The 15237-nt window shown below is 37.2% G+C and overlaps 1 protein-coding gene across 1 annotated transcript in view; it reads right to left on the reverse strand.

Moving 5' to 3' along the window:
- SLC5A1 (solute carrier family 5 member 1) overlaps nucleotides 1-15237 on the reverse strand; it is a 555407-nt gene that overhangs the window by 75659 nt on the left and 464511 nt on the right. Inside the window, exon 12 of the mRNA XM_044068862.1 lies at nucleotides 7287-7455. Within this exon, the coding sequence (XP_043924797.1) occupies nucleotides 7287-7455 (169 nt within the window). The remainder of the gene's footprint in view (nucleotides 1-7286; nucleotides 7456-15237) is intronic.

Raw genomic sequence — 15237 nt, forward strand, 5'->3', positions numbered from 1 at the left:
CGTTAATGGGCATGAGATCCTGCCATTAAGCTTGGTGACTGTGTGCCACTTTCCTCAGGCTTTATCATAATTATATTTATAAAACCATCATCAGCCATTCTGTTGCTGATATCCTCTTAATTTATTGTTATAGTGAAATTGTTTATTTCTGCTGCTAACCCTGTAAAGAATTAATTGAATTAATTCCTAAGCAAATACTTCTCTTCACTACTGTATGCTGTGTGAGGAGGTGTGGAGGACACTTAACCACACACACTCTGTTCATTGTCGTTATATGCAGCGATGAATGCTTCACCTGCTAATAATAATCGGCACGGGTGATATGTCATCATTCCATTTCAGAATTCAATTTAAAATTAAAAAAAATCAAATAAAAAAAAAATAAAATAAATTTCCTATATAAGTAGGCTACTAGTATTAAACCGTCCTTCCATAGCAGATGTCTGTTGATGCTGCAGACATGGGTAATAGCAATGTCCACACCACATCTGATTATGCCAATGTGATCATCATCTGTGTCACAATCAACCCCATAAATGAAAAGGAAGTATTTCTCATCAGGTGTTAAAGGGGTAAGTGTAGGAGTCCCTCCTCTGTCTGCTATGGACAATTGCATTCGGCCTTGCCTTTGCTCTGGCACATCCTACCATGTCACTGGATCTCTTCCTGCTCTGGGTTAATGTGCACTTCCTTCTGCCAACATTTATATCCATAACTACTCGATTTAAGGCTTTTGCCTTCTCTGCTTAAGTTCCCCTTTTCCAAAAGGTGTTAGCCATATATCCTAAGGGCAGCACTGAGGATGCGATTCTCCTCATGGCTAAAATTTTACTTTCTCTGTCTGGATCCTGCTGCTCCATTATTAATGTACCTAAAACAACATGTCAGTGTTATACACTGAAACATTTGATGCAGTCATCACCCCAAAAATGCATCAATGAGAAGCATGCCTGCTTTCATCACAAATAAATCATAAAAGATGCGTGTACAAAACTAGGTGACACAGGAAACATATCCATACACATCTAAAGTCCCAGTGCAGTAAGTTAAAGGTGTGTTGCAGTAATCTGTGTAGCACCTGCGATGCATTCAGAGCAGTATTGCAAGCACTTTGCTAACAGAGCTGTATCCTTCCATCACTTGTGTTCATACTCTTAGTTTTCATTAAGGACTGACACTCAGAAATCTGACAGTACATTCATAGATTAGATTAGATTATTATTAGGCTAACTGCCCTCATGGACCATTTTAAGCCTAGCCAATTACCCCCTGTGAGAATCAAACCCTGTATGTTGTGTTTCTAAGGTAAGTACCTTAACCATTACACCAGATCTGCATGTATCTTGGCACAACAGTAAATTTCTGAAAATGAGCACATCACACTAGAGTCACTTTAAATTATGTACTTATACCCTGTTTAGCATAATACCTACATGCCACAAAATGAATTTTCAAAATATCTTTTACATTGCTATTATGACCTCTTGATTACAAATTTCCAGTTCTGCTATCATGAATTTCCATTTATAAATGGCACATATGTATATTCAGAGGTAGTACTAGACTAGCTGCCCTTTTGGGTCGAGCTAGGGAAATGCAATGATGAGTGCAGAAGAGGTTTGCCAGAGTCTGATGCAGTTAAATCACCATAGCAATTAAGAGGGAACCCTTTCCACTCGAGGGTATTTAAACTGGAATTCATTTTTTATGGAATTATCTGATGGAGTTCCTTAATTTTATTGGGACGAAAGCGCTTATCCTTTGGGATTCTATATATTGGATTTCAACATTAAAGCTGGTGGTTTTTCAATGTTAACGTTGAGGATGACTTTTTTCTTGGGTGCTATTCTTTCGTGGTATTTCTGAATTATCTGTTTGTTTCCTGGGCCTTTTTAAGCCTAACGAATTTCCCTTTTGGTGCTCAAGTTAACCTACCCCATTTGGGGAGGCACCCTCTGGTCATCACTCATTAGACCTATGATTGAGTACAATGCCCCATTCGAATGTATCTGACCAGACACCTGCAGCAGCTGGAAAGGCCCCAAAGTTCCTCACCAAAAGGATAAAGGGTCTCAAAAATATGTCTTATGCTGCCCGACTGAAAGAACTCCAGCTCTATTCAGTCTCATGCCGCTTGCTCAGAGGTGACCTGTGCCTGACATATAAGGCCATGTCAAACCCTGATTTGATGAATATGCTTCACCTCAAAAAATCTAGATCCCTCAGAACCACAAGGGCGGAGACTTAAACCTTGACACGGTTATTAATAGAACATGCTGGAGGGACAGATTCATCACCCAGAGACTTCCTATGCTGTGGAACAAAATCCCGGTACATGTGAGGCAGAGCACCTCGCTGGCCTTGTTCAAGAGGAATCTTGACCAATGGATGGGGGATCGCAGATATACCTCAGGGATTACTTCAGTGTCACTGCTTGACAGAGGCACAGCAAAATAATAGGCATAGTTTTATTCAAACTAAAGGGGTGGCGAAAGCCAAATAACTATGGGCTAGGCTTATAAATGCCCTTGGGCAGATAGCCTAGTATGAACCTATGAACCTATGAACTTGTGTTCATACTCTTAGTTTTCATTAAGGACTGACACTCAGAAATCTGACAGTACATTCATAGATTAGATTAGATTATTATTAGGCTAACTGCCCTCATGGACCATTTTAAGCCTAGCTAATTACCCCCTGTGAGAATCAAACCCTGTATGTTGTGTTTCTAAGGTAAGTACCTTAACCATTACACCACATCTGCATGTATCTTGGCACAACAGTAAATTTCTGAAAATGAGCACATCACACTAGAGTCACTTTAAATTATGTACTTATACCCTGTTTAGCATAATACCTACATGCCACAAAATGAATTTTCAAAATATCTTTTACATTGCTATTATGACCTCTTGATTACAAATTTCCAGTTCTGCTATCATGAATTTCCATTTATAAATGGCACATATGTATATTCGTAGGTAAGTACTAGACTAGCTGCCCTTTTGGGTCGAGCTAGGGAAATGCAATGATGAGTGCAGAAGAGGTTTGCCAGAGTCTGATGCAGTTAAATCACCATAGCAATTAAGAGGGAACCCTTTCCACTCGAGGGTATTTAAACTGGAATTCATTTTTTATGGAATTATCTGATGGAGTTCCTTAATTTTATTGGGACGAAAGCGCTTATCCTTTGGGATTCTATATATTGGATTTCAACATTAAAGCTGGTGGTTTTTCAATGTTAACATTGAGGATGACTTTTTTCTTGGGTGCTATTCTTTCGTGGTATTTCTGAATTATCTGTTTGTTTCCTGGGCCTTTTTAAGCCTAACGAATTTCCCTTTTGGTGCTCAAGTTAACCTACCCCATTTGGTGTTAGACTGGCCTTACCCATCCCATGGTCGATAACTATATGAACAACTGGGACCGTACCATAGATAGTTTACGGGGACCAATACATGGGTTAAAGCATTTAGGAGCTGCCTGTGTCCATTAATAGTACAGTCAGCAGTCCTGGGGTAAAGTTTCTGTTTCCCATCCATAGATCCAAGTTGTACTTGAATAAGTACAGGGATGTACTTTGCTCCAGAGCACCAGTGTCTTGTGCGAGATATACCTCTCACCCAAACTGTTCTGCTGATGTTGCAGAACAGGTTTCGATCCCTAGACTGAGTACTTCTGATGCCATTTGACTTGCTGATGTGCTGTAAATCCATCAGTGATGGGTCATAATATACAGCACAACCCTCCTGACGTCTTCCTTCTGTAGTTCTCTGTTTGTTGTCTTCCCTTTTTTATTCCTTCCCATCTTCCTCTTCCCTTTTTTATTCCTTCCCATCTTCCTCTTTCCATTTTTTAAAGAAAACAATAGGGTGTCCACATAAGGGTACCCCTACATAAGACATACAAAACTCGTTTATATTTTTAAAGATGTTAATAGTAAAAGCTGTGTTGTCTGCTTTTTTCTTGGGTGCTGTTCTTTCGTGGTATTTCTGGATTATCTGTTTGTTTCCTGGGCCATTTTAAGCCTAACGAATTTCCCTTTTGGTGCTCAAATTAACCTGCCCCATTTGGATAGCCTTAACGACTTCATTCTTGCTTGCGCATAGCTGCTTTCATCCCCAATATCCAAAAACATACAAAACCACAGGAACACTCATGTTTTCACACAGTACTCCGCAGATACTTAAGGATTAACTTCAACTACTTTATGCTTTTGCTGCAAGTAGGATGTTTATTAAAGTGCCTCCAGATTGCTGTAGTTGTTGCAAATACCTTGTGATTACTGTGCTTGCATGTAGGCATAGCAGCACTCTTCATAGATAACCTCTAACTAAGTGCAAACCTCGGGACTATGAATTCCACCCACTAATGTTGTGCAATTAAGCATGCAGCTGAATTCACAAATATGTGTAATATAAGCAGAATTTGTGAATACTGTGAAAGGAACTCAGAGGGTCAAAGGACATGGAAACAATTTCAAAGTGGGGTGTGTGAGAGAATGCCTTGCACTAAACATGTGAATGCGAGAACAGTCATCAGGAAGTTCGGACAGAAAAAATGATGGATAAATGGTAAAGCTGTTGTGTTTAAACTAGACGTTAGAGGAGTATGCGATACTGAGGCTAATGTAACCCTCATAAAATAAACTCATCGCTGACTGTAAACTATCTGTATAAAAATCTCCTTATACCTATATGATGCATACATTACATGCAAATTCTTGTACCATATGTAATGTCTGACCTGTTTTTGCTTCATATTTTTTATGTGTAATCTTATCCTGTGTATAATTTTCCATTTTTTTAATTTTTCGTAATTATTTTAATAATTTTACAATGTGTGGAGCTTTTCTCCATGCGCCTTCACTGAAATGTGGCTCATGCTAAACCCAGTCGGGCTATCCTAGTAAACAAAGGCAAAATAAATAAATAAATGGTATTCTATATTCAAAAGTGTTGTTTTTAAACTACAAACCAAATAAGAATGAATGTATGGTACTGTCACATTTTGGCGCAAGGTAAATCCACTGGAAAAGATGTGTGTAGAAAAATAAGGTATATAAGCAGTTGTTTCAGATAACATTAGAAATGCAGTTAAAGCAACCAAACATATTGGACAAAGATGCTTGTGTGACGATGAGCTACCCAACGTTTTCTGAATTTGCAGTTTCTCAGAAACCATTTGCTTTGTCAAGATGGAATGAAAACAGTGATTGCCAACTGCATTGTGCTGTTTTTATGGAATTGCTCTTTTTCCCAGTGTTGTATGATTGTGGAATTAGTATACATACATATATATATATATATATATATATATATATATATATATACATTTAATTTGTGACATTGCAATGCATGACACAGGTATTTCGAGCTGGTGTGACTGTAGAAGTGATTTCTAAGCGATTGCCCTGTGATCTTTCTTACTAGAAGCTGATTACAAGGAAACAAGCCAACCAGCTGGAAAATGTTGGTAGAAATGCAGAATACAGTCAAAATGTACAGTGGATGTGTAATGAAGATGTGCACACAGCTTGTATGATGCAATTCTGTGACAATGTGTGAAACAGCAGCACCAGTGTTCACAGAGTAGAACAGTGCAAGTGTATGAATAATGTCAACACAAAAACCTAGCAAGAAAGTAAATTTGTGTAAGTTCTACTTACCTATAACAGTGGATGTTTGTAGAACACACTGCCTTAATGGCATATGGGTAGTAGTGCTCTATTACCCTCTCACTGCTCTTAAAGTTCAGATCTCCTCTCCTCACTTGCCTGTTGATGTGAAGAACCAATCATTTGGAAGGACTGGGACTCTCCTTCAAACCAAGAGGGGACACTTTCAGTTTTTTAGGGTCCAGCAGGCAGTACCCACCCACCATCGCCCTTTTGGTGGATGCATATAGTTTGGTGTTAGAGTTGCCGCTGAGTATAGTTCCATGGCCTTATTATTGTATGTGTGTGTTTGGTATTTGTTCAGGAACAGTAGCTGATCCCAATGCTTGTGTTTTCATGTCCTCCTCCTGCTGGACCCTAGAAAACTGAAAGGGTCCTGTCTGTAAGTTTGAAGGGCAGTCCTGGTCCTTTCAGGTGATGGGTCCTTCACAACTATAGACAGGCAGTGGGAGGAGCTCTGAGATTTGATAGATTGCAGAGGGAGGGTAAGCTGGACACTAGTATCCATATGCCAGTAAGGCAGTATATTTTTTGAACATCTATTGAATACTGTCGGCAAGCTATAGCTGCAAACCAAAGAACTGTATTTACCTAATTGTACAAGATAAATTACCCACTGAACTGGGGCAATGCAGAAAAAAAGTGTTTGTAGTTAGCTTTTCACTATAGGTGCAATGCATAAAAAGTAAATTATGGCAGGGATATTGTAGACAGTTATTCTGCTTTAAAGGGTTTCCAATGCTTGAAGACAGTGTATCATGTCAAATTATGATGAGAACTTGTGATAGTGATGTATGCTGTACTCACAGTATTTCTTGCTTTCATGGAGAAGATTGAGCAGGAACTCAAACACCTGGTATCACTTGGTATGATAAACAGACAGGGTCTAATGAATGAGGCAACAGCACTGATGAGTGTAGTTAGACAAAATAAAGTCAAGATTTGTTCAGACCCACGTAATCTCATCAAACAGATTAAGAGGGAACATTACTCTTTATAGCATGTTGAAGAGGTACTTGGTACCATGTAAAGTTCTTTTCAATACTGGATGTTTGACGGGTGAAAGCTAAGACTTTTGTGACTTAAAATTTACCACTGAAATACATAGGTATGATGATATTATTAACTATGGTCATGCTCTTTATGGGTACTAAATTATTAAATAATTGTGCTAAATCTATTATAAGGGCTTCTAAGTTTATAGTATTTAGAAGATAAAACCTACAATAGTTAATAAAATAGGAAAGTTCTCCCTTTTCTGACCATTTATTACAATATCTGAACTACAGCTGTGTGATTTTTAATATACTTATGCTGAGGAATGTCAGCAAGTACGTGCTCCATAAATACAATCTTCCTGTAGCTCTTTGTGTCCCCCCCAGTTCATCTGATTTTGTTGTAACTTATCCTGTGGCTAGTTTCACCTTCATCCTGTTCTGCTTTACAGTCTGCCTCCCCAACATTACCCACTTCCAGTAATTACATAATTCATGTCTTCTGCCTCCCAACTCTGCTTCTGTGCTCTTCCCGTCTCTAGGTTGCATCCTATTCTCTTCTGTTTTATTGTAGACAAGCTACGAGAAAACAAACACACCAGTGTGTTACTTACCTGCTCATTCACACGCTTGTAAAAAACAGCCAGAATGAATACAGCAGCAATCGGGGGCCCCAGGTAACTGGTAATTGATTGGATGTAATCGAACAGCTGTCCACTTTGGGCAGTTTGAATGATAGGAATCCATGCAATGCTGATACCAATGAGAAAAAGGATAAAGACTCTGCAGGAGGAAAAAGACAACTGATCAACTAACATCAGGTTCAAAGGTTCAATACCAGTAAATACATAGTGCACCTCTTGTTTGTTTCTATTTTTTATGCATCCCTGAACCTATTTTCCTTGTACTCTGTACATGTTAGCTGAGCAAAGTCTCAGATTTAAGCAAGAAAAATAAGTGACAGGTCTGTTCATCATCTGTTTGGTATGCAGTGATATACTGTGGACTGAAATTTTAAAACAGAGCATGAGGAACACACTTTCCGTGACCAGGAAGAGAGCACACTCATGCCAAGATAGCTGGAATAGTAAATAGGAACAATTTATTTACTGATGCCATCAGGCTTGATATGCTGCTGGAAGATTGGGAAGGGTAACCTAATTTATTTAATCTTTATTTATTTAGAATTTGTTAATTAGGTTGGCTGGTCCATGGACATTTTTCAGCCATGATCAGGACTACAACAGAAAGAAACACTGTCTATGGATGAACAAATTGTCAGTGTTTGTGGACAACAAATTCATCTTTGATGTTAGAAGATCAGAAGACTGAGTTCTGTTCCCACCCCAGATGCTTAGATAAATTTTCTGAAACTAACACTGCAGTGGGGGGATGTTGGTGCATGTACAAAAATCCTATGGCATTTATCAAAAAAGAGTAGGACTGCTTTATTAACATTTACATTCATTTCATATCATACAAAAAACTTTCAATTATTAATTTACACATTCATTTTTTTTTACATTCATACTTAAAATTATTTACAATTTATCAACACAACAGAACTTAAGTAAACAATGCTATTTCTTTAATTCTTTTTTCTTTTATATTTACTCTCTATCCCCCATCATTTCTTCTGTAACCACCTTCTTATTTCAAATAATGCATCATATATTTATTTGACATTTGTTTACTGGGAAAGTCTTACTGGGTGTGTGCCCATTCTCAGCGGAGGCCCAGGGAGAAAAGCTCCAGAGGCAATTAGCATATCACATTAGCTTATTACAGAGCAACAATGAACATTTTCACATACAAGAAAGAATATACAATAATGGAGAGCACATAATTTTTACATATATTAGATGAAACATACTTGCACATTAATTACAGACATTAGATATTACCAAGGAGAATATGTATACATGAGACAAGTGGTCTTTACATATTATATGTTTCAGATCAGTATGATTTTGCTTGATAGTTAAATAATTGTTTTAATGTTAAGAATGTTTATTTTAGTTTTGTGGGCTGAAATTCTGTCAAAAATTTTTTTATTTTTTTAACGAAAACAATGAACAAAATAATTATTTGCACCAATAACTATAATAAACTATATACACAGTCCATAACAAAATGTGTATACATATATAAACAACAAGGAGATCATTTAATCAATATTTCTCAAGTAAAGATTTCAACTTCTCCCAAGCAATTAAATTATGTGTTACATTTTTTGTTTTCAGTTTTATGGTAGAAATTTCTTTTTCACATATATGTTTGGCTAAATAAATAACTTCATTATTAAAAGAGAGAGGATAGTTAAATAATTTTTGTTTATTATAATGCACTTAGTATGGGTCTATATAATTAGTTTGAACGTATAAGTGTCCGAACCCCAAAACATCGAACTGGGAAGTTCAAAATGTAAAAATAGCGAAGGCGAGGAACACTGAATTTTTTCCCAGGGAAAAAAATTTGGTGGGCTGTTTCCATGGCTTTGCTGTTTCCTCCACTGTGGTGTGATCTAGGAGTTGGTATATTTAAGTAGGGGGTGTGGGGGGCAGAGCCCCCCACGTTGGGAGGTGTAGGGGGCAAAGCCTCCCACATTACTAACAGTCTGAAGTCTTCGTGTGTTTTTATGTTGTGTACTGGAACAGCGATTTTTTTTTTCCCCTGGGAAAAAAAATCGCTGTTCTGAGTGTTCGAAGTTCTTACATTTAGAACTTACGGGTTCGACAATTACATAGTTGAACTTATGACAGTTCGACTATGTGATATAGACCCCACTTAGTACAGGTGGCTGGATAATGAATAATTTTATGTCTGGTGATTAGCTGAATATATTTTAGGCAGTTGGGTAGTTCTAGCCAGTTAAGTGTTTTCAATGCAGTGCAATTGTGAGTACAGTAGTGAGAATTTAATGCAGATCTGACTATTTTATTTTAACACTATTCAGGTTTTAAGTAAGTTAGATTTGAAGATTTGTGAAGATGGGGGCTCCAAAAAGAAGAGAATGCAAAAGATAACTATTTGCAAATATGTATCTGGATGTGGAGGTGAGAAAGTTTCTAGCTCTGTAGAGTAAACCTAGTTTTTGGTGTTTTTTTTTTTTTAGATGGCATTTTGTATGTGTAAATCAAATTTAAGGTTGTTGTCTATGGTCATGCCTAATAGTTTTGTATAGGTTTTATTGAGGGATTATATTTTAAAATTGTGCTTTTCGTGAGACAGAGATTTACGATAAAGAAGTAAAAGTTTGGTTTTCTTTGGGTTAAGTAGGAGTTGGGAGTTTTGTAAATATTTCTCAGTGGCAGTGAGGGATTATTGTGTAATTTGGTTGAGGTGTGTATGGTTGTTTGGAAGTACATATAAGTGCTGAGTCATCAGAGCACTGTATGATAGAAGAATATTGTGTGCAAGTGTGAAGGGAATTGGTAAGGATATTAAAGAGGAGAGAACCAGGGACTGATCCTTGTGGGACGCCAGTGTTGACTGGAGAAAAGGTGAGAGCACTGTCTGACATTTTACTGATTGGCATCTGTCAATGAGATAAATCTTGAACTAGTTCAAGGTGTTTGGTGGTAGACCTAAGGCTAACATTTCTTCTAGAAGTTTAGTATGGCTGACTGTATCAAATGCCTGACAAGTTGACCACTATTTCTGGCTTTGTTCACTGTATCTATGAAATCTATAATTTATTTATTTGGCATTTGTTTACCAGGAAAGTCCAAATGGGTCATGAGGTACCCATTTTCAGTGGAGGCCTGGGGAGAAAAGCTCCAGATACATATAGTTAACAGAATGAAAAACTAAACAGACATAATAAAATCATAATATCCAAGCACAAATATGAAAACAACGCATCAGTTTGTCAAAATGAGAACTTAACAGACATAATAAAGTCATAACATTCAAGCACAACATTTGACAAACTACACATTAGTTTGTCAGACTAAAAACTCAACAGACATAATAAAGTCATAGTGTTCAAGCATACATTATATGGAAAGCCTGATAATAGGAGGATGCAGCATTATTGCATAATAAATGATTATCATAACGATCATTAATATTCTAGAGGTCATGAAATATGGTAACATATTATATTGGTGAAGGCATAGGATAGTATGAGTAGAGATGGGTAGGGTGTGACAGAGGGGACAGTAGGAATAGATGTGGAAAAGGCATGAGTGTAACCTCAGGGGAGTACGTGTAGAGGAAGGGAGTGTAGAGTAAGTTAGAAGTGGGGGCAGACAGAGTAGAGACAGAAAAAGATATAAGAGTACCTCAGCCTGGTCTCATACAGGAGAAAATCCAAGCTTTGTTGAAGTATTCCTTTATACAGATTTTGGTGGAGTGCAAGTTAGTAGCATTTTGATAGTTAAAGAAAGGGAGTTCTATAGTTAACCACAGAGCAGTAGTAAATGCTTAGGCCTGGGGGTTTGTTTGATTTATTAGTTGTGAGGAGATGTTTGTCTTCAGATCTGAGATTTTTATTTGGGATACAAAAGTTGATTAATGGGCTAACAGCAAGGCAAGCTAGTGGGTCATGGATGATTTTGTATACCGTAGTAAGTTGTAAGTATTGGAGGTCGGGGGGGAGTTCAAGCCATCTAAAGGAATGTAGGGCTTTACATAGATGAGTTAGAGGGGTTGCGTTTATGGCAAATTTGTCAATTTCCTTATAGCAGCTTTCTAGTTTTTTTTAGGGAGGTCTGTAAGTCAGTTAGAATTGGAGCCCCATATAACGTTGAGGGCAAGAGGTATGTTTTGGTCAGGGTAATTTTGGTAGCTGCTGTGAAGAAGGAGTCCTGTATAGCATGCCTAGTTTTTGGTCTTTTTTTTAATACTGTTTTGTATGTATAGGTCAAACTTGAGATTATTGTCAATTATGACACCTAGTAGTTTGGTATACTGAACCAATTCAATTCATATAAGAGCTGTATATGTGCTATGGGAGGGTTGACCTCCATGCTGGTTTTGAGTTAGAAGTTTTTCTTGGTTGAGGTATTGTAGGATGTGTTTGTGGATAAAATTTTCTAAGATTTTAGAGCGGTGGGAGGGGATAGGATAGCTATTGGTCTGAAACTACTAATGTTTATAGATGTACCGCCTTTATGGAGGGGAATGATATGTGAATTATTTCCAGATTTTGGGGATGTAGTTTTCCTGTATGGACCTATTTATGAGTATGGATATGGGGTAGCATATGCTACTTCCTGATATTTTACGGAATTCGCTGGGTATATTATCTGTAGAGGCAGAGCAGATTTTCTTAAGAGGTTTTTTTTATATAGGCTGTAGATACTGGTTGAAGTGTAAATGAGGAGGTAATAGTTGATTTTTGTTTGTGATCTGCAGTCCTAATTGTTTTGTAATAGATGCTATGCTGGCTACAAAGTAGGTATTAAGTTGTGTAGCAGTTTACAGAGATGTACTGTTTGGACATGGATTGGGCTAATATTTTTGCCCTGGTTGCAGTATTTTCTTGTTGGTTAACCAAATTTCTTAGGACTGGCTTTGCGATTATTATGGGGTTGTACATCTGCCCAGATTCTAACATACTTGTTCTTAGTAAAGTGACTTACTTCGGTGTAAGGCCTGTCTACAAACAGGCTTACACCGGGGGCCAGATTCCAGAACACAGGTTACCCAGCCTGCTCTCAGAGCAAGTGGTCAGTTCCACTGAGAGCAAGGCTCTTGGAATCAGGGCCATTATATCATATTTTTCTTTTCCTATTAGCCTCACTTTACTTTTGACTTCCATAATTTCATTTTATTGCCATGTTCTTTTTTTTCCATCCCGTACCTTTTTTCTTTTCTTTTTCCCTGGTTTTCATCATACCTTCCCATAGATTTTTTATATTTTCATATAGCATCTTAGCTATCATTTCTTGTTCTCTTGCTTTTACCTTTGCCATTTCTCAAAATAAATATACAGCTGTTAAATGCACTACTAATTTTTATACACCCACTTTCTACACTGGCTTTATATTGATCCCCAAATGAAGCTAAGACATTTCTAATAACTCTTTTTTTTCATTTGAGTGGGAAACATATATATTCACCCTAAATATGCTATCTTTCCTAAGATATAAATATTCATCATGTAAGTCTTTTTATATGAAAGGCTTTAACTGCATCACACACTATCAGTCTTACTTCTTTATTTTCTTTCAGTATCACCTCTACTACTTTTACCATTATTAACATTTAATTAACATTTATTTCACCTCACTTCCTTTTATACCATAGATCCCTTCTCCTACTATCCATCCATCATCAAACCCTTTTTCCCATTTTGCACATGGGGTCAGGGTGTCACTTTCAACAGTGACAATCATCTCAAGCCAAGGTTTACACCGCTGGGTTGCTAGCCCTGCCACAATAGTTCATCTGTACCACTCACTTGCACACACACTCTCACCTATGGCCAGTTTAGAGTGCCCATTCCATGTACTGCACGGCTTTGTAATGTGGGAGGAAACCAGAGCACCCAGAGGAAACACAGGTGACCACAATGAGAACATGCAGACTCTGCACAGAAGGCACCCCAGCCAAGAATCAAACTGGGAACCTCTTTCTGTAAAGTGACAATGATAACTGCTGCACCACATGGCCACCCTAGAGAAAGGGAATGGAGAGGAAGAAGATTCATTCTCCTACTACCTCATCCAATATTTTTTCCTCCCTTTTTTGTAGTATTTTCATAACTATTTGATAGTCAGTATTACCTACTGTTATAGACCTTCAGTTTTGTATAGCTTTTCTTTCATTTTTCATATAAATGTAATTGCTCCTCCACGTCTTTTACCATTATTCTGTCCTTCATCCACTTTTCTTTTGTCTTTAGTCATTTCCTTAGAGTACTCATAAGTTCTACCATCTAATCGTGGGGCTGATTCGTGTATGCCTTCTTTTATCACCTTATCTATTTCTTCTACTGTTATATCACTTTCTAAAAAAATAGTTACTTTTCATATTTTTGTTTTATTTTCCATTCTTCTTGCCCATCCATTTTCTCTTTGTCATACATTTTCTATACAAACGTTTCTACCCTTCCATAATATCTTCTTGTTTGTATCTTATATCTCCTTTGCCGTCTAAGAAAGTTTCCATCCATCCTTCTCTCATTTCTATGTCTTATTTTCCTAAATAAGTATTTCACTGTATTTCTTTTTTATTCTTCTCAATATGTTTATATTTCTGCTTATGCAGCACCTACCACTTTGTCCATTTTTTATAAAATTGTGTCATTGTCATATGATCTTGCCATATTGTTTTTTCTCTCATCATTTTTCCCACTTTTAAACTCTGAATTTATTTTACTTTTATTTACTTCATTTTGTTAACTGGAGTAGAGCACTGATCACAGTTGCCCTAGCTCAGTCTAATGTCTTTATCGCTTTTCCCTCATTTATTTTTCTGTTTTCCCCTATTCTAGTCCATACTGTTCTATGAGCTGAAATCTTTGTCACCTGTACTCCCCTGTTATTTCCTTTGTGCCTTTAGAGTTCATAGCTTCATAGATTAGTACCAGGCTAACTGCCCTTGTGGGACATTGTAAGCCTAGCTAATTACTCCATGTGAGAATCAAACCTTGCATATTGTGTCTGTAAGGTAAACACCTTAACCATTATGCCAACCCCCCCCACACCCAGTATATAATCAATTTCAGTGTTAAAAAGTCCCCTTTTATAGGTCTATTCCCTATTCTTTCATTCATTCCTTCATTCTTCCAGCTCTCTGTGTTTTATTAATTCCCCTAACATCGTAATATTCTATGTTATTTTTTCCCTTTTCTTTCTTCGGGTTACAGTTGGAATCTCATACCTATTTTCTTTTTATTTCTCTGTTACATCTGGTATATAGCAAGCAAGAATATCAGTTTTTATTTTTCACAGCATTCCTCCACCATCAAACCTCTCATGTAATTTCTAATACACTTCACATTTAATGATATTCTTATGTCATCCTTTTCCGTTTTTGTAACTATTTTACTTCCAGGTCTTTTTTTTCTTTTCCTTCTCCTAAGTCTCACAGTAATTGATTTTTCATTATCTTGTTCCTCCCTTGTCCCCATTTCTCCATCTTCTTCCACAAAAGTTTTCCCCTCCAAAATGAATTAATGTTCTTATGTCTTTAATGTTATACCATAGTGGAAAAATAATACTCTCCATAATGTCATACCGCTTTACACTGCCAACACTTTTAATTTTTATCCTCACCATGAGTCAGCTTCTCTGTGGCTGTTAAGAAATGTTTGTCCTCTCTCTCAGTTCCTTCTTGCATTCTTCCTTGCCCTGCTGCAGCTCTATATCTTCTTTCTTTAAACAAACAAAAAAAAAACTCTTGCAGAAGTAAACCCTGAAAAGAAGCCACTCCACCAGCTAAGACGATTTCCATTGTTCCCTTCGCCAGCTGTTGATTACTTTTTAACAAGTCATTTTTTTCCTCCTGTTTTACTCTCTCCATCATGTCACTGTATCATGCCCACACTCCTTCTTTTGGCTCTACCTGGTTCATCAAATCTACTAACGCCTGTGTTTCCAGGGGTCTACTTTG

The sequence above is a fragment of the Protopterus annectens genome, chromosome 4.part0 (assembly GCF_019279795.1).
Source record: "Protopterus annectens isolate FY-2018-M chromosome 4.part0, PAN1.0, whole genome shotgun sequence".
NCBI classification, from domain to species: Eukaryota; Metazoa; Chordata; order Ceratodontiformes; family Protopteridae; genus Protopterus; species Protopterus annectens.